Source organism: Prunus persica, chromosome G5, assembly GCF_000346465.2.
Source record: "Prunus persica cultivar Lovell chromosome G5, Prunus_persica_NCBIv2, whole genome shotgun sequence".
In the NCBI taxonomy this organism is placed as follows: Eukaryota; Viridiplantae; Streptophyta; class Magnoliopsida; order Rosales; family Rosaceae; genus Prunus; species Prunus persica.
The window spans coordinates 15,929,392-15,949,354 of record NC_034013.1 but is presented as its reverse complement, the minus strand read 5'-3'; the positions used below and the strand labels follow the sequence as shown (position 1 = coordinate 15,949,354).

The following is a 19,963-nucleotide window of genomic DNA, read 5'->3' as shown; positions in this document are numbered from 1 at the left end:
TCTCGCGCTCATTTTACTCTTAAGTCAGTATTTTCCTTTGACATTTCATTGTTGTTGGAGGAGGTCTGGAGGCCATTTCACCCTGAGTCAATATTTTCCTTTTGCATTTTCATTAAACCTAAACACATTCTGTTGAGGAGCTTTGCTTTATGCAGATAGCAAAATTTTGATAAACCATGTAGAAAACATAATTTAATTTCTTTTTGGCCTGAATGTGCTGTTAGTTTTTAAGTTTCGAACTCTGATTTAATTCAGAAAGGCAAGGAAGAAAAAAGGGAGGACAAGAAAATGCTTCATTAAGATGGAATGATCTGTTACAGAGCCAAGGGCTTGAAGTTCGAATTATCAAACCCCTGTATGGTACAGAATCTATGCATCACAGGGGGACCGCAGACTTGATTGCTTAATAGTTTATCTCTATTCCTCTGATACAAGAGAAGATGAAAATGATGAGTATGCTTCCGAGCTTGTACTTAAATTTCTGCATATACAAAGATAACTTTGTTCAGGTTAGTCAAAAAAAAAGGTCAGAACAAGACCAAAATCATGCTTTCAAGAATCTCTTCTAAATTTACAAGCTTTGCCATTGCCCAAATCCATAGCCGTGCATCATGTCTGGAAATTAAAGAAGTCATCAACCAGATGAATTTCAAGAAAACAATTTGGGCTGCATATTGGTGAACTGATTTACAGAAAATGCTAATAGGTTTTTGCTTATCACCACTGTTGAGGATTTCTTACCACGGTAATTCTTTTTCCCTTTTTCTCGTCTAATTGCAGTAATCCTATCCAACTACAGTACCAAAAATATCATACTCCGAAAATTCATTCAGAAACTCAAATGAAGTGAGGATATAACGTATATGGCAATGATGACTATGGAATCACCTTCTGAAAACAACAGGATCATTTGGAGGTCATTTCACACTGCAACTGCTACAGGCCTTTTACTGTTCTTGATTCCTTTTATAGCTGCAAGATGGTAAATAGAAGCCAACATTAAGATATAAGTGCATTAGTTCATCTGGACTAATAATATAGGTTTTCCGATCTGTACGGTTTATACCTTCAGCATAATCTTTAGCTCCAAAGACAGCAGAACCGGCAACAAGAGCATTAGCTCCAGCCTCAATAACCTGCCACCATAGCAAACATTTGAAACTGGACTCATTGCATCCTAAGTCGTGCACCTCCGTTCACACTTAACAAATGTGTTCAGGCTCAATTAATCAACACGACCCTGCCCCAACCCCCATTTTTCTTTACGGAACCTTTTCCCCAAGTCCCACTTTCTGCATTGATTTTATATTTCAATATTGTGGATCACAATGATAATGTCAAAGATAATCTGAATCCAACAGTTGTTTTAAAGTTTTCAGAGAGGGTAAGTTAGATTTTTTGGTTACTTCTTAGCGTGATGTAGTTAACCATCAGGCTCCATTTCAATTATTTTATAACAGGGACATCAACACTTGGTCCACACACCTTATATGCATTTGCTGGACCAACTCCACCATCTACTTCAATCCACGGGTTCACCCCCTGTAGTAATAACAAACAAACTATGAATACCTCTTCAGCTCACATAAAATGCAAGAATAGAATCCCACAAAATATGAATAGAGATCATACTTTCTCCACGCACAGTCTTCTCAATTCTGAAATTTTCTTCACTTGGGTCTCTATGAAGCTCTGCCCGCCAAAGCCAGGGTTTACCGACATAATCAAGACCAGATCAACCACTGAAACATGCAACAGATAGTCAATATCACTACTTTTCACTAGATGATATACCATATAACTCCAATTATAATATTGTTAGACGACTTAATATGGGAGTAACACTCATTTTTCTCTTTGTACTCTCCCTTCCCATGCATGAGCTCATCTTTTAAAAATTAAGGGACAGATAAGTTTTTGTTTTTTAAGGAATATTCTGGCAGATTTTTTTATTTAAGTTTTCCTTTCTTACGATATTTACATATATAAAATAGTTGTACTACTACAAGTAATTTCGGTAGAAACCATTGCTTGTTGTCAATACCATTAACTAATAATCCCCTCCAACATCTATATGTTAAAAACCTTTAGCAGAATACTGGTATCCGACAAAAAAATTGGCCTTTTCGCCAGCATATTTATTCTTGTTATCCAGATTTTCTTCACCTTTTCGTTTACTACTTCAATTATTTGAAGCTTAGCCTGTCAGGAAGGCTAGGTATGTAACTAGACCCAATCCCACGGGCAAAATACTCCACAAAGAGGAAAGAGCCTTGAGAAGCAAGATCCCCTTTAACGTTTTTATAAGGCAACAGCATGACTATATTCCCTAAAAGATTGAGAACATATAATATTTTCACAGAAACACTCACCATCAAGGACGTACTCTATTGCAGTTAGTGGGGTACCAGGGTTAAGGACAACTCCAGCTTTAGCTCCCAGACTCTTTATCTGAATAATAATAAAAGTGTAGGATTACTAAAAAGATGAATTAGTAGCACAAACCATATTCCTTTTCTGGTAATGACTGCATCTTATGCACCATAAATGTATGGTTACTTAACACAGTGTCTATAGCAGGGATAAGCCTAAATGCATTCTCATAAAACAATAAAAACAATTTGGATCATGCAGCCCTAGCTTGGTTTCACCATCTATGTCTATCACTTATTCCCTTCTCATAATTTGGATAAGCCTAAATACATCCCATGAATTCTGAGTAGAGACAAGATAACACAAAACTAATTTTAATGTAACTCAGATGTCTCCATGTTTTGACACATGTGCAATCACAAGGATAAGAGGGAAATCTTACCTGATTAACTGAACGATGTAAATGAATGGTGGACGATTGTTCAGCATGAACACTGACAATGTCGGCTCCAGCTTTGATAAAATCTGGCACTCGCTGCTCAGGTTCCACAATCATCTGGAGCATTTAAATTTCACATTAGTTCTTGCTTTTTATTCAATGTCTATCCAATTCATATCAAAACATGTAGAACAAAAAATACCAGATGCACATCCAATGGAAGGTCTGTCACAGGGCGCAAGGCGTCAACTACAAGAGGTCCAATGGTAATATTTGGAACAAAACGACCATCCATTACATCCACATGAATCCAGTCACAACCTGCCAACTCTACAGCTTTTACCTAGATAAAGTGAGAGTCAAACTCTAACGCCCAAACCAATACGAAAATGCCACAAATATCAGCAAAACTGCTAAGAGTTTCAACTTATATTTCTACATTTGGAAATCTGATGCAACAATTCTAAACAGTTTTTTGGCAATGAAACAGATTATAGACAATTTCAAGTTTCCATAATCCATGTTGCCCTCACAATTTAGTAACTGAAAAGAAAATTCCACTAAGAAATAAAAAATAAGAATAGAACCTGCTCTCCCAACTTTGCAAAGTTGGCAGAAAGAATAGATGGAGAAACAATTATATCACTTTTTGAGAATTTATCAACCCGAGCTGAAGCCTTCACCAGAGTCTTACATTTCTTCCTGAAATCAAACGAGCACGATTGCAGTCAGGCACAAAGTCAAATACCAACATATCAAACTTGATGACCATAATATCCATTTGCACACAGCACACAGAACTCTGCTCTTTATAAACAAAATCAAATGAATACATTTACTTGAAATTCACCCTTCTCATAAAGCAAGAAAGAATCACTATTTTCTTAATGGCGCTTTGAAAGAAAGCACATATGGGTGCAGCTCCAAAAAAGTTATCTTCATCTATGCCAACAGTCATCATCAGAATGAAATGATTTCCAGTATAAATTTGGACTCACGCCAATAAAACTCTGTGACAGTTTTTCAGAAAATTTAAACATTTCCAACGGTGTATTACTTTTCACAACTGGGTTTCATCCGAACACGCAAATATGATATCCTAGACTTGAAAATCCAAAATACAATCAAACCCAATTGGAATTCAAAGGAAGAAAAAAAAACGTACACCAAATCAAGAAAACAATACCTTGTGAAGGTAAGAGAGGTGGGCTGAGAAAGACATGGTCTTTGAAGCTTAAGACCACCACCAAGTCCATTGATCTGGGACTTGAGAGTTGATGAGCAAAGTGAAGCAGCTGACATCTTTTCCCTCTGAATCTCTGTGTGTGGCTTCAACGGTTAGTTGGTGCCGTAGTGAGAAAAAGGTTTGGTCTTTTCTTTCTTCTAACTTTTTCTCTTTGCCTTCCCACCAATCCTTCAGCATAGGATTGAAAAAGAAAAATCTCGGAGAAATTCAGGAAGAAAAAAACCTGTGGGCGACACGTGTCACCACGGTTTTTTTTGGGAGGGGGGGTGGGTGTGTGTGTGGGGATTTTCTTATCTGCAATGGTTGGTGCTCTATAGTTGTAATTTGCAACTGGCCAAAGGCCGTTTGCTAACGTTGGGCTCTTGTCCCCATACTTCTGTTGAAAACATAGTTTTTCTTTTTTTAGTCGAAACTGTTGAAAACAGACTTAACAAGAATTTCAATTTGTCCACCTAATTAAGGGTGCTGAAATGTTTTTCAATTTGTATGTTTTTCTTTCACTAACTTACAAGTCAGTGTGACAAAATTAGATAATTTTGTTTCCTCTAACAAATCACCTTAAAATGAAGAGAAGACAACCAGTTAAGCAAACAGAGAGAAGAGCTTGGTATATTTGGCAATGGTCAGGTGAATGCAACTATTTAGGCTTCACTTGTAAACACAATCTGTAATTAATTCAAAATCACCTTCAATTGGTATTTGATTGAAACCATGACCTATTCATACTCTTCATACTAGTAGTCGTGAGATTCTCGAGTTATGAATAAAATCTCTAGAGTGTGTATCAATTGAGTGCGTAATCATATATTAAGGAAATTTCGAAATGGAGTTGAAGAATGTGCAAGCAAACTCTTTGGTGATCATGGTACTTATTATTCACTTCATACGCAAGTGCAAATGATCATTGTTACCAAAATTGCATTGGCACTTGTAAATTGCAACTTCAGCATTGTGTTCAACTATGCATATATAGGGCTATGCCCACACCCAACTCAAAATGTTGTGAACTGTTTACACCATAATCAACCAAGCGTGTCTGACATCAGACGACTGACACTTGGAAGAGAAAACACGCTAAACAAGGATACAGACAAGTCCATAGCAGACAAGTGACATCACCTCCTCCCTAACCTACCAAAGGAAGGCCCCCCTTCCAAAGCGGTAAAACACCTGCTGAAGCTCTCGACTACAGAACCTAGGGCTATGGCACGTCACCTCTACAACAGCTTGTACAAAGTCCCACATTGAAACTTTGTACAAAACTCTTATTTTCACTTCTCTATAAATAGGGAACAGTGCTCGACTAAAAAGGGTAACTACTTTTTCATTTTTACTGTTACTCTGCCAAATTTATCACTCATAACTTAAGCATCGGAGAGCCTTCAGCAGGCACCACACCGGTGTCCGAAGCTTGACGATGGCCACTTTGTCTTCTGCAGGTTCTTCCTTTTCCGAAGGTCCTCACATTCTCCCCTGCTGAAGACTCACCTCATTTCCCTAAGTTGACCCTCTCTGAAAAAGGACTTAAACATGAACCATCTTAACTATATTGTAGACTTGGTTTTCATTTGTCGAATAGAATAGAAGAAAAGTTATTTGGTCTATAATATATTAACATAGTTCTATTCTATCAAATGACTCCAATTGTTCATAATTTATTCAACTTTACCTATAAGAGGGAAAATAAAAACATGAAACCAAATTATAATTGAAGTGATTTATGAGGAACATCCAATCCAATTCACATTTCAAAACCCATTAAAAATTAATTGACTTGGATTAAATTGGATCAGCCGGATTGGATTGAATATGAACCTCTCATCATTCTCTATTAGGTTAATCGGAATTTAATTTTCACATTTTATAAAATATTACATAAATTCAGCGCTCTAAACAAAAACTTGTACGTGTGATAGTGCCATACACTCATACAGTCATAGAATGAAAGCAAAAGAACAATATAGTATCTTGATAAGAAAAACGATAACGTATTAAATTTATAAATATTGAAAATGCTTCATGGATTTTATGTTAAGGATTGGTTAAGGATTTCTAATCTTAACCATTAGATTGCATGTATGGTGCATATTAAATTCACTAACACATCTAATGGATGGTTGAGAATAAAAATCCTTAACCAATCATTAACTTAAAATCATAAATATTACGAACCTTGTTTTGAAATCTCGAGGGGTTAGTCCTGATCTCTTGGACTACAGGGGTCTAAGAGGTTTGTGGTCGGCCTCATCATTTGGCTCGTGGGCTCATGGACCAATGGGGGCCAGCCCGGCCCATTGAAAAAAAGCCAGGCCTGTTATGGACTTTGAGATGGCCCGGCATGCCTTGGGCCGGGCTAGGCTTGGGCTTAGGTGTCTGAAGCCCGGCCCGACCCATAGGCCTGACCCAATTAAGCTCAAGAAAGCCCGCCCCGGTCAGCCCACAAAAGCCCGGCCCATTAGGCCCGCCTACATATATAATTATGTATAAATAAGAGTTTAGGTTTAGGATTATATCACTTAAATTACTTATATAATTTGTTTAATTTTATTTACTTTTCTTTACTCATTCCTAGTTTATAATTGGATGATTAGCACATTAATTTGTGTCAATTATTAATTCAACAATTATATATATAAATAAGATGAACAATATATCACATCACCAAATATAATCATATCACGAAACATAATCGTACCACCAAATATAATCATGCTTTTCTTGAACACATCACCAAATATTTGCATATTTATTCATACTATCTTTTAAAAATATATTTTTTTGATACTTGTTATTTTTAAAAATTATTTCTTAAAACGTATTACGATCTAATTATGTAATAACCTCAAAAATAATACTTGATTTTATTATTTATGTGGAAAATCTTATAAGTTGTGTGACTTTATTGGGTGTTTTATGAATTTGGTTTGATGTGAAAATATTGGAATTAAGTGAGTTTAATCTCAAATTTGGACTAAAATGCCCTTATGATTAAGTTTATGATTTTTTTTTTAATGAAGTAGGGCCCATTTAGGCCCGGCCCGTTGAGCTTAGCCCGGCCAGGCCCGATGGGCTTTCTCAAGCCCGACTCATGAGTTGGGCTTGGGCTTTGAATTTTCTTAAAAAACTCGGCCAAGCCCGGCCCGATATTTTCTCTCACCCATTGACGAGCCCTAACTCACTGTTGAATGTAAATTCAACGGTTCACTCACTCTTACACTCCTTTTAAAAAACTTTTTTGAACTATTGGATTAATATCCAACGGTAAGTGACCACAAATATCTTAAACTCCTGTAGTCCAAGAAATTGAGACTGTTCGAGAAGTATAATTCAGTTAATTTAACTCTTCTATATCCACCTAAGGTTCAAACCCTGAAGCACCCAATAAATATTGACTTCATATGCAAGTTCAGATAATCAATGTTATCACAATTGCATTGACACTTGAAAATTGCTACCTCAGCCTTAATGATCTATGAAATACAAATAATCCGAACTTTTATGTGTTCAATAAAATCTGAACCTTAATATATAAAAGCCAAGGTTAAATATTGACAAAGTCACCACACCAATTCATCCCGTCAACGATGAACATGGCCGCACCGACATATCAAATGTGAATTTTTGGACGTGCCTGCCACTATTGGCTATCTATCCAATTGTAGCAAATCTTATTCAATACCAATTGTACTGTATCCCTGCCACCCCGGCTTCTTCTTCTTCTCCCCCAAACCTTCAAGTTCAACTTCACAGTCCAAAACCAGTCACTGGAAGCACAATTCTACGATCCACCTCACCACCCATTGGTCCAAATAGACCCAGATCAGAATACTATTGCGTCAAAGTGGACCTGAGCTGGGTCTTGGCAATACCCAGATGAAGATTTTCAGAAAATGAAGAGGTTCAAGCAAAACCTTGATGGTGATCATTTATCTACTCACTTGGATTTGGATACCCGTAATGCTCTGAGGGACCCGGATAGGAAATCTGGTTTCAGTTCGATGAAGGTGATGGGGATCTTTGTGGCTGGCTTGATTGTGTTTTCGGTGCTCTTCTCAGTGAATGTGGTTCTCAGAGACCCACCTTCGGATGCTGTTTTTGAAACTTCAAAAGCTCGAGTTCTTGAAGTGGAACACAGAAAAGGTAACATATTTAAGCTTAATTTTTAGTATAGTTGGATTTGGTTAATTTTAATTTCACTGTGATTTTTGTACCAATTTTTAGTCTTTAGTTTAATTGGGTTTGAGAGATTGTTTATTGGATCATATGCTGAAAGAATTGCAATTTGATTGACATTCTCGAAGCTTTTGCATGAGCTGCATTATAGTTCTTGAGAGCAAGTTGAACTTAAGGACTTGAGGAACTTTTACTGCTTGCGGTTGTGCTAACTTTTTGGCCTTCTCTACTTCACCTTTTTGTTCTCGTAGTGCCTTTAGGTTGGATCAAATCCTGCACTTCATCAGCTTCATTGTCTGATTTTCATCCTTTGGTTCTTGTGGAGTCGATACCAGTATGTCTTCTAAAATGGAAGAAGTGCTGTTGGTTGTTAATGTACTGCTCTGTTTCCATTTCTGACTACTTTGTTATCATATTTAGTTGTCTGCTATGTTTCCATTTCCAACTACTTTGTTTAACATTTGTGTTATCACATTTAGTTTCTTTGTTTCAATCTCCTTTTGTGTTTTGCTTTGTGTTGTCAATTTTTTTCTTTTGCTTTCAAATGCAGTCACTGCCCACTTTCTTAGGTTATTCTCTTAGTGCCAGAAAATTCATATGCAATCCATGTAAAAATCCTGGTCTGCCTACTTGTGAGTCACATGATGCAGCTATGATGGTGATATAAATCCCTTCATAGGTTGTTCTAGTATTCGTAGGTTCTGATAATCTACTTCTGAGTGATGCATATATGTAAAGTTCCTGGTCTGTCTACTTCTGTCAAGCTTCTAATATTTCATCGTTCTTTTTTCATTTTGCAATTCATAGATTCAGAAGATCAATTTTCACGGTCTCTTGAGGTGCCAAAGGATAAATTGCTTAGAGGCCTTCTCGCTGATGGATTTGATGAGGGATCTTGTGTCAGCAGGTACCAGTCAGCGTCATATCGTAAAGAACTGCCATACAGACCCTCTTCTTACCTTATATCCAAGTTACGAAGCTATGAAGCTCTACATAAACGGTGTGGACCTTATACTGAATTCTATAACAAAACCATAGAACAACTCAAGTCTGGCTATCACACAAGCTCCCTGGATTGTAACTATGTGGTATGGATTTCCTTTAGTGGATTAGGGAATAGGATATTGACCTTAGCTTCAGCATTTCTTTATGCTGTCCTGACAAACCGGGTTTTACTGGTGGACCCTGGAGTTGACATGGTTGATCTCTTCTGTGAACCATTTCCAGAAGTCTCGTGGTTCCTCCCCATGGATTTCCCCCTTAAGAATCAGTTTGACAGCTTGGATCAGAAATCACCTCACTGTTACGGGAAGATGCTGAAGAAGAATAGCAACTTTACAAATTCCGATGGTTCGGTGATGCCATCTTTTGTATATCTCCATCTAGCCCATGATTATGACGATCAAGATAAGCTTTTCTTCTGCAGCCAAGATCAAACTTTTCTCCAAAAGATACCGTGGTTGATCATGAAAACAGATAACTATTTTGTCCCATCCCTTTTCTTGATCCCATCTTTTGAGCAAGAACTAAATAATCTCTTCCCGAGGAAGGAAACGGCTTTCCACTTTTTGGGTCGATACCTTTTCCACCCCACAAACGTAGTATGGGGACTTATTACTAGATACTATCAATCTTATTTAGAAAAAGCAGATGAAAGAATAGGCATCCAGATCAGAGTTTTTGATACTGGAACTGGCCCCTTTCAACATGTGTTTGATCAGATCCTAGCCTGTGCGGTGAAGGAGAATTTGCTACCAGAAATCAACAGGCAGGATTTCATCGTCAGTCCATTGGGAACCCCAAAGTCTAAAGCTGTGCTGATGACATCTTTAAGTTCTGGGTACTTTGAGAAGCTCAGGGACATGTATTGGGAGCATCCTACTGTGACAGGGGAGGTGATTGGCATTTATCAGCCTAGTCATGAGGAGTATCAACAGACTGAGAAGCTAATGCACAACCGCAAGGCATGGACCGAAATGTACTTACTAAGTTTGACAGATGTGCTGGTCACAAGCTCATGGTCAACCTTTGGGTATGTGGCGCAGAGTCTTGGAGGGCTGACACCATGGATACTCTACAAACCAGAGAACAGGACAGCACCCGATCCTCCTTGTCAGCGAGCCATGTCAATGGAGCCTTGCTTCCACGCGCCTCCCTTCTATGATTGCAAGGCGAAGACAGGAGTGGACACTGGCAAATTAGTTCCCCATGTGAGGCATTGCGAGGATATGAGCTGGGGTCTTAAGTTGGTTGATAGTTATGAGGAGTTGTAGCTGCATTATATGTCTGTTTTTTATTTATATATCCAAAGTTAGTAAGGGAGGGTGGGAAAACTCACACACACGGGTACCGTAGGGGTTTGAACCCAAGACCACTTGGGAGCACTGGTAGCTGGGTTATATGTCTGTTGTAACTTTTTGATCATGAATAACATTTGCATTTTTTCAGGTACACCAACGAGTGTGTGTTTGTGTGTATATAATATCATTGGCAGTATATTCAACCTTTTTATGATTCAACGACAACAATAGCAATTGAGAATAAGGGGTCAATCAACCATTCTCAGACATTGAATTGGTATACATTTGATTTGGTTATGCTTAATTGATCTTGTAGTTAAGTTTTTGCTTGAATTAGTTGACCTCCAAGTCCAAATCATCCAAGGCATTGTTAGCTTGAATTAGACAAATTGGAACTCGTTTCCTCATCCAATTGTGTCTTACAAAATCAATGACTATGGTGCTTCAAAAAAATACTAAAATTTTAATAACTCAATTGAGTGTTCAAATGATATCTGATTCAAGTGATTTTTTGTAGAGATGATCTTTGAATGAGTATCTACAAAATAGACGGTTTGGATTAGTGAAATGCAATCCGGAGTAGGGCCTACAAGGGGTATCCCTCAAATAAGATTTGAGGGATCCCTCAATGGAAGCTCTCTCTATATATATATACCGGGTACAAATGCTTAACAACATGAAAATTGCAATAACCCATAATCCAAAATTGACAAGTACATAGAAGTAATTTCTTCCCAACTCATCATTCGTCATATAGATGCATGCAACACCTTCTTACATTACAGGTTTTTTTCTTCTTCCACTCGTAATCCTTCCCTCCGCCGTGTCTTCGGTTTGCGGTCCTAATTGGGTTTGTTTTTGTGCTTGGCCTTTTCATGATGCATGGCGCCTATTTCATGATACACAGCGGCTACCCCAGCTTAGCTACTCTCTGCAAAACCCAATAATATATTACGATAAACTAAACTCAAAGGCTATAAAAATACTTGGAAATGTACACAATTGATTCTCTTGATTCATGTCATTAAATAAATAAAAATATTTTATTGTAAACACATTTCTTTCACCTTAGCCATGGGTAAGCAAGAAGCTTACGATGAGTCCCCTCATGGATCAAAAACTGCTTATCATGTTCATCCAAAGTGGTTTCTTCTTGTTTTGGCTGATTCATACTAGTCACACTTTCCTCTTCTATGGGTTCGTAATCCCCGCACTCACTGAGTCATAATAACGAGAAACCTTATTACATACCAAATATAAAACAATTCCAACATACAAATGTAATTTTATCGATGAAAACACAAGAAACGTGAAGAAAACTTACGGTGTAAAGCAGAACTCAAGTGAAAACCATTCACGGCCCTTGATATCCACAGGATAAACAGTTGAATGTATGGTCTTGATCATGTGTCTTCCTCCTTCTCCAACAATAATTTGAAACGTGGTGATACTAAGATATTGAACCATGGGACATGCTTCGCCATCAGGACTGCCAGTCCTAACATGAAAAAAGTCTTTGTTACCCAAATGGACCAAATACCCTGTCTTAAGCTCACGAAATGGCACTGGTGGACGAGCAATCTTCAGGCCACGCAATATAAATTGTGGGTTTAGGGAATATGTAATGCCACCGTCTTCACCTTTGTCCATCCTAAATGAGAATGCTATAATCACCTCCTCCATAAGCGCATGTAACGCATAGATAGTGTCGCCTACAGCCACGGCTCTCCCTCTGAAAGAAGCATAAGAAGCAGAAGTCACTCGATTCCATTGATTTCTACTCTCATGAAAAGCAACGACATAGGGATTCAAGTAGGAGTCCGACAATGAAAACAAAATAACGCCATAACAAACGGCATAACCAATTATTTTCGTATGGCTCCCATAGTCATGATAAAATGGAAAAGAAGTCATTCGCTCCCAAACGTCTTCATCAGGATCATATCTCTCGAATGAGGGCTCCTTAATTGGTGGTGAGCACGCTGGAGATGCAACATAATAAAGCTTGTCATAAGCAGACACAAGAGTTCCTACTGGTTTAGAGGCTATGCTAGGAGGAAGAGATGAACAATATGACCCAGTCTTTGTGTCAATACTATATCCTAATGGCCTGCAAGATTTGGCCCCAGGAGTTTTATTATAACCATCCTGTGGAATGATGTATAATTTGGAGCGGTTGAAAATCCTTGCACCTTTGATGTGAAAACTGTCATAGTACTCCGCCACAAGTCCAACTACTGGGGGTTCATGACTGACTCCTCCGTGTTTGAATGTCACTTTATAGATTGAATCAGTGTATTCGCCATCATAAAAAGACACAAATAAATATACCGATCTATCTTCCCCCTGATTTATCATCATCGATGCATGCTTTGGCTCCACGGAAAAGCTGGACAGAGAAGAGAGAGATATATAGAACAAGTCAAATTAATATTTTCAAAGACCTACCTACCTAGAGAGATTTAATGAATGAAGCAAGGTAAAAGCTGCACCATTTACTTTAGTAAGCATAGATACACAGAAACAAATACAAACAAAACAGTAAATATTAAAGAGGGTAATAGATCGATCATAGTTAAATGCAAAGTTCAATTCATAGAATATATATATATATATATATATACATGACCAGAATTGTAAAATATAACATCCGATTCCTCAGAAAATATAACACATTTTTTGCACGAAAACACCTCAAAGGAACAGATAAAGGCGCTCGAAATAGGAGATGGTAATCCAACTCAATTTCAAGAATATGTAACACAAGTGAACTGAATGGTAGCAAAGAGATATAAAACCTCTTGTAGCATCAAGATAGCCGAAAAAATAGTCCAACCAAGAATCTTTAAATATAATTGAAGATGCATGCAAAATTCTCTTAAAAACTAAACAAAAAGAAAATTGTTCGATTTTTTTTAAGAAAAAAAACAATTTTAAAGAGAACAAAATTTAGAAGATAAGATGAAATCCACTAACCCATAATGCACTGACCTTGGGTGAGGATTGAAGGGCTCACAGTTGGGACAGTCGTCAATCACCGTGAAATTTGGAGTCGTCGTGCATTGAATGGGGCTAGCATTACTGGAGCGTATTAGACGAAGCGACTCCAGTATTGATTTCTGCGAATCGGCCAGTTGGAGTTGCTGGGCAGAAAGCTGTGCGGAAAGCTGGGCGAATAGTTGTGCAAAATGCTGGGCGGAAAGCACCTCCGATGACTTCGTCAAGGCACGGTATTGAGCAGGGGTGAGATCAGCGGTCGTGGAAGCCATCGTCAGCCTGGGACTGCCGGGTACGGGAATACCACTACTGGCGCTTAGTAGGCCAAGCAGCTCCAGTATTGACGTTTGCAAGTCGAACGTTTGGGTTTTCTCTATCTCCGATATATTGACCGGAGATTTCTCCATCTCCGGTAACTTCCCCTGTGGATCATATTGGCTGGAAGTCATGGTCAAGACAGGGCCTTTACCCAAGATGAAGGTTGAGTAGTCACTGAAGGTTGTGATTTCTAGGGTTTGGGGATGCCGCTGTAGAGGGGAGTTTTATTATGCTTGATTGGGGGTGTGTGTGATACGAGGAAAGTTTCGTCATGCTTGGTTCGGGTGGAGAAATTATAAAATGGTATGTTATCACTATGTCAGCTGGTGACACTTTTAAATAAAATATTACCATTTCAATTTTAACTTTTAGTGTCAAAATTATGTCAAAGTTGTGAAAATTGTATCAAAATTAGTGTAAAAAACAAAGTGTCATGGATCCGAGCCCCTGTGTCGGGAAAAAACTAGCAACGAATTAGGAAGATATGCAGCAAATGCCAAGTGAATAATCTTGAAACAAATGATTAACTACATGAAAATTGCAATAACCCGTAATCCAAAATTGACAATTATTACATAAGTAATTTCTTCCCAACTCATCATTCGTCATATAGCTGACAATTACTTAACTACATTTTAATAAATATATATACATAGTCCTGATCTCTTGGACCACAGGAGTTCAAGAAATTTGTGGTCACTCACCGTTGGATGTAAATTCAACGGTTCACTCACTCTTGCACTCATTTTAATAAACTTTTTTTATACCATTAGATTAATATCCAACGGTGGGTGACCACAATCTCTTGGACTCCTGTGGTCCAAGAGATCGGGACTGTATATATACATATGCCCCCAAAAACCAAAAACAAAAAACAAAAAATCACTGAGTTAGGAAGATATGTAGCAAATGCCAAGCCAATAATCTCGGTACTCCATGAAAATTACAACAACCCATAATCCAAAATTGACAATTATATAAGTAATTTCTGCCGAACATCATTCGTCATATAGACAGCTTCTCACATTCCTGGGTTTTTTCTGGTTGGCTTTTCCATGCTGCCTGGCACCTACTTCATACTACATGGCGGTTACTCCAGCTTGGCTTCTTTCTTGGCCTCTTTCTACAAAACCCGATAATATTAAGACATGCAAGTATAATTGAGTCTTTTGATTCACGTCATTAAATAAATAACAAGATTTCATGCAAACACATTTCTTTCACCTTTGACATTGGCGAGCAAGAACCTCACTACGAGTCACCTCCCACATAGAAAAAGTCTCATCCTGAGTTGTCTCCAGAGTGGTTTCTTCTTCTTTTGGCTGATTTATTCTAGTCACAATGTCCCCTTCTATGGGTTCATAATCCCCGCACTCACTGAGTCATAATAATGAGAAAACTTATTACATAAAAACTACGGTGACATAATCCCAACGTACAAATATAAATTTATTAATGTAAACACAAGAAACATGAAGGAAACTTACGGCGTGAAGCAGAACTCAAGGAAGAACCAATCACGACCCTTGACATCCATAGGATGAACAGTTGAATTTATGGTCTTGATCATATGTTTTCCTCCTTCAACAACAATTTGAAACATGGTGATACAAAGATATTGAACCTTGGGATGTGCTTCACTATTGGGACTGCCAGTCTTCACATGAAAAAAGTCATGGTTACCCAAATGAACCAAATACCCTGTATTAAGCTCACAAAATGGCACTGGCGGACACGCAATCTCCAGACCACGCAATATAAACAGTGGGCTTAGGGAATATGCAATGCCACCGTGATCACCTTTGTCCATCCTAAAGGAGAATGCTATAATCTCCTCCACCATAAGTGCATGTAAGGCATAGATAGTGTTGCCTACAACCACGGCCCTCCCTCGGAAAGGAGCATAAGAAGCAAAAGTCACTCTATTCCATTGGTTTCTACTCTCATGAAAAGCAACAACATCGAGATTCATGTCGGAGTCCCACAATGAAAACAAAATAACACCATAACAAACGGCATAACCAATTATTTCCATACGGCCATCATCACGATAAAATGGAAAAGAAGGCATTCGCTCCCAAATGTCTTGCTCAGGATCATATCTCTCGAAGGACGGTTCCGTAATTGGTTGTAAGCATGCTGGAGATGCAACATAGTAAAGCTTGTCATACGCAGACACAAGAGTTGCTAATGGTTTAGAGGCTAGATTGGGAGGAAGAGATGAATAATATGACCCAATCTCCGTGTTAATAATATATCCGAATGACTTGGAAGAATCCCCCAGGAGAGGGTTATTATAACCTCCCTGTAGAAGGATGTATAATTCGGAGCGGTTGAAAATTCTTGCACCCTGAATGTAAAAACCATTAGAGAACTCATCCTCAACTTCAACAAATGGGGGTTCATGAGTGACTCCTCCTCCGTGTTTGAACGTCACTTGATAGATTGCATCAGTATATTGGCCATCATAAAAGGACACAAATAAATATACAGATCTATCTTCCCCTTGATTTATTGTCGTTGGTGGCACCATGGGAAAGCTGGACAGAGAAGAGAGAGATATATAGAACAAGTCAAGTTAATAGTATCAAACCCCCTACCTACCTAGAGATAAAAAAAAGTAACAACAACAATGTGAATGAAGAACATCAACAATTTTACAGAGAAACAAAAATTAAGAAGATAAGATGAAATCCACTAAGCCATAATGCACTGACCTTGGGAAAGGATTAAAGGGTTCAAGGCTTGGAGTTTCGTAAATCTCCGTGAAGTTTGGAGTCGTCCTTTGGGATTGACTGGGGCTAGCAATAATGGTGCGCATCAGGCGAAGCTCCTCCATTATGGATTTCTGCTGGGCGGAAAGCTCGGCTAGAGATTTCATCACTTCCGATTGACGAGGGGTGGGCTCAGCTGCGGAAGCCATCGTCAAGGTGATTGCCGGCATGTGACTGCCAGGTTGAAGGGGGCAACCACTACTTTCGCTTAGTAAGCGAAGCAGCTCCAATATTAATGTTTGCAATTCGAACTTTTGGGTTTTCTCGATCTCCGATATCTTGCCTAGAGATTTCTCCATCTCCTGTAACTTCCCATGGAGATCATGTTGGAGTGAAGCCGTCGTCAAAGCATGGCCTTGATCGGAGGTGAGATCAGCGGCGGCAGCGGAAGGTTGAGATTTTTTCCAATACACCATGATATAGATGAGGCACAGGGAATTTAGGGTTTATGGATGATATTTATGTCTCTTGTAATTATGCCATTGTTCAAAGACCCGAAACAAACTGCTCAATCAACCATTCTCAGACATTGAATTGGTATGCATTTGATTTGGTTTTATGTAATTGGATGCTTAAGTGATTTTGTATAAGTTTTTTTCTTCAATTAATTGACCTTTAACAAGTAACTAAATTAAAGGCTGAAAATAATTCACTTGTTATAAAGAAAAAGAGTATTAAATTATCAAAACAAAGATAAGACATTATATTGTGAGTGTTGTTATTTTCACCCCATTGTCTTATTTCCCCACCCACCTTATTTTTAAAATTTTAAAAATAAATTTACCTATTTATAAAATAACTTCTAAGGACTTAAAGAAAAAGCCTCAAGTCATGTTAATACTTTTTTGTCCTTTCATCTTCTTCTCATCGCCTCTACAAATTCAGTAATTTCAACGTTGTCAATAGTCGCCAAAAAAAGAATCCCACAATTCCATCCATTTATTTTTTCATATCCGTTTTTCCCCTTTGGCAAAATGAAATCCCAACTTCTAAGCTCCCTTTCTCAGTTCTGAACCCTAACTTCTAGCAATTGCCCTTGTTAGGAATTTCACTTAACCCAGCCCCTTTGACATTATCAGTTGCAGGTACCCCTTCAAAAATGTTTGCCAATATTTATACCCTTTTGGAACAAGAACTTCGTTTGCATGGCAGTAGGAAGATATTTTTTTTTTTTTTTTTGGATAAACCCCAAAGAACAACCTACACCAGCATATCATAGATGGTTTGAGTTTTGGATTATAATTTGCAAAATAAGAAGTGGTTGAAAATTACACGCAATCACTTCTGAAAAATGCAAAATAATTACCCACTGAACCTTGTTTTTCATACTTATCATGTTATTTTGTATCTTCTTGATTCTTCCATCACCGACTCCAGTACGCGATGCTCTTTGTACTGTCCGAGTATGGGTAATCACATATATTACTGGAATTTTTATGCCCATAAGAAAGAAAAAAAAAACACAGATAAATTGTGTGGGATTTTCCCATGCTAGTGATTGGTCATGACGATTGATGGATTAATAATTAGAGAATTTGTTTGACTTAATAATTAAAGGGTAATTTAGGAATAATGGGGGGTAGAAAAACAAGATTGTGTTTTTTCAAATTTACATGGTGGGTAGAAAGATAAGGTGAATGGAAAAATAGGACCTAGGGTGGAAATAGCAACACTCGATAGTATTTTCCTTTATTTTTTTCACTTAATTTTATATGCTATCAAGAAGCATATACAAGTTTTAGGCTCTACAGCTCTGGCACATTGGATCAAATTGAAAGTCAACAAATTTACCTTGCCACTAGAGACCTAAGAATATATGCAAAAATATAAATTCTTACCAGAAATCAATTATCACCAATCCATAGATTAACTAACCCTCCCATATCGTATTTCAATGAACAAATATATATTAAATTTACATATATATGGGGCGGAAATAGCACTGAGAACTTAGGAAGATATGCAGCAAATGCCATGCCAATAATCTTGGTACATATGCTTAACTCACTCCTCACAAGAGAATTTGCAATAACCCATAATCCAAAATTGACACTATATAAGTAGTTTCTTCCCAACTCATCATTGGTCATATAGATGCATGAAACACCTTCTTACATTACAAGTTAAATTCCTTCCACTCGTAAATCCCTCCCTCTCGCCATGTTTTCGGTTTGCGGTCCTAATTGGGTGTTTTTGTGCTTGGCCCTTTCACGATGCATGGCGCCTTATACTTCAAGTTTAGCTTCCCTCTGCAAAACTCAATAATATTACGAGGAAGTAAACCCAAAGGCTATAAAAACACTTGAAGGAACTCATACAATTGAATCTCTTAATTCATGATCATTTAAATAAATAAAAAGATTTCATTGTAAACACATTAATTTCTTTCACCTTAGCCATGGGCAAGCACGAAGCTTACTTCGAGTCCCCTCACGGATCAAAAACTCCTTATCATGTTCATCCAAAGTGGTTTCTTCTTGTTTTGGCAGATTCATACTAGTCACACTCTCCACTTCTATGGGTTCATAATCCCCAAACTCACTGAGTCATAATAATCAGAAACCTTATTACAAATAAAATGTAAAATAATTCCAACGTACAAATGTAACTTTATTGATGAAAGCACAATAAACGTGAAGAAAACTTACGGCGTGAAGCAGAATTCAAGTGAGAACCAATCACGGCCCTTGATATCCACAGGATGAACAGTTGAATGTATGGTTCTGATCATAGGTTTTCCTCCTTCTCCAACAATAATTTGAAACGTTGTGATACAAAGATATTGAACCACGGGAAGTGCTTCTTCATTGGGACTGCCAGACTTGACATGAAAAAAGTCTCTGTTACCCAAATGAACCAAATACCCTGTCTTAAGCTTATTAAATCGCACTGGCGGACATGCAATCTTCAGGCCACGCAATACAAACAGTGGGCTTAGGGAATATGCAATGCCACCGTCTTCACCTTTGTCCATCCTTAATGAGAATGTTATAATCACCTCCTCTATAAGCGCATGTAAGGCATAGATAGTGTCGCCTACAACCACAGCCCTCCCTCGGAAAGAAGCATAAGAAGCAGAAGTCACTTGATTCCATTGGTTTCTACTCTCATGGAAAGCAACGACAAATGAATTCATGTAGGAGTCCGACAATGAAAATAAAATAACGCCATAACAAACGGCATAACCAATTATTTTCATACGGATTCCATATTCATGATAAAATGGAAAAGAAGTCATTCGCTCCCAAAGGTCTTCATCAGGATCATATCTCTCGAAGGAGGGCTCCTTAATTGATGGTGAGGACCCTGGAAGTGCAACATAGTAAAGCTTGTCATAAGCAGA

General features: G+C 38.0%; 3 protein-coding genes across 4 annotated transcripts; 1 reads left to right on the top strand and 2 right to left on the bottom strand.

Annotated features, from left to right (window-relative positions):
- Positions 276 to 4,454, bottom strand: LOC18775959 (ribulose-phosphate 3-epimerase, chloroplastic). Of its 2 annotated transcripts, none has more exons than XM_007209380.2 (10): positions 3,999 to 4,454; positions 3,400 to 3,514; positions 3,015 to 3,155; positions 2,816 to 2,929; positions 2,373 to 2,451; positions 1,633 to 1,742; positions 1,486 to 1,542; positions 1,067 to 1,136; positions 889 to 972; positions 276 to 425 (listed from the first exon to the last, which is right to left on the bottom strand). In XM_007209380.2, the coding sequence occupies exons 1-9, from the start codon at positions 4,112 to 4,114 to the stop codon at positions 923 to 925; spliced, it is 852 nt and encodes a 283-aa protein (XP_007209442.1). In that variant the 5' UTR covers positions 4,115 to 4,454; the 3' UTR covers positions 276 to 425; positions 889 to 922. The 2 variants fall into 2 exon arrangements, with proteins under 2 accessions (XP_007209442.1, XP_007209443.1); XM_007209381.2 differs by having other exon boundaries at positions 276 to 481; positions 3,999 to 4,242.
- LOC18775671 (galactoside 2-alpha-L-fucosyltransferase) lies at positions 7,669 to 10,727 on the top strand. Its single transcript, XM_007209021.2, has 2 exons — positions 7,669 to 8,198; positions 9,039 to 10,727. The coding sequence occupies exons 1-2, from the start codon at positions 7,949 to 7,951 to the stop codon at positions 10,502 to 10,504; spliced, it is 1,716 nt and encodes a 571-aa protein (XP_007209083.1). The 5' UTR covers positions 7,669 to 7,948; the 3' UTR covers positions 10,505 to 10,727.
- On the bottom strand, positions 11,201 to 14,074 carry LOC109949275. Its single transcript, XM_020564487.1, has 4 exons — positions 13,523 to 14,074; positions 11,856 to 12,920; positions 11,599 to 11,748; positions 11,201 to 11,462 (listed from the first exon to the last, which is right to left on the bottom strand). The coding sequence occupies exons 1-4, from the start codon at positions 13,975 to 13,977 to the stop codon at positions 11,456 to 11,458; spliced, it is 1,677 nt and encodes a 558-aa protein (XP_020420076.1). The 5' UTR covers positions 13,978 to 14,074; the 3' UTR covers positions 11,201 to 11,455.

Excerpts from the sequence above, each read along its gene's own strand:
- LOC18775671 (XM_007209021.2), top strand. The coding sequence starts at position 7,949 with ATGAAGAGGTTCAAGCAAAACCTTGATGGTGATCATTTATCTACTCAC. Across the intron at positions 8,199-9,038 it reads TGAAGTGGAACACAGAAAAG|ATTCAGAAGATCAATTTTCA; the intron begins GTAACATATTTA and ends TGCAATTCATAG.
- LOC109949275 (XM_020564487.1), bottom strand. The coding sequence starts at position 13,977 with ATGACTTCCAGCCAATATGATCCACAGGGGAAGTTACCGGAGATGGAG. Across the intron at positions 12,921-13,522 it reads CCCTTCAATCCTCACCCAAG|CTTTTCCGTGGAGCCAAAGC; the intron begins GTCAGTGCATTA and ends TTCTCTGTCCAG. Across the intron at positions 11,749-11,855 it reads CTTGAGTTCTGCTTTACACC|TGAGTGCGGGGATTACGAAC; the intron begins GTAAGTTTTCTT and ends ATTATGACTCAG.
- LOC18775959 (XM_007209380.2), bottom strand. The coding sequence starts at position 4,114 with ATGTCAGCTGCTTCACTTTGCTCATCAACTCTCAAGTCCCAGATCAAT. Across the intron at positions 3,156-3,399 it reads TTGCAAAGTTGGGAGAGCAG|GTAAAAGCTGTAGAGTTGGC; the intron begins GTTCTATTCTTA and ends CACTTTATCTAG. Across the intron at positions 2,452-2,815 it reads TACATCGTTCAGTTAATCAG|ATAAAGAGTCTGGGAGCTAA; the intron begins GTAAGATTTCCC and ends ATTATTATTCAG.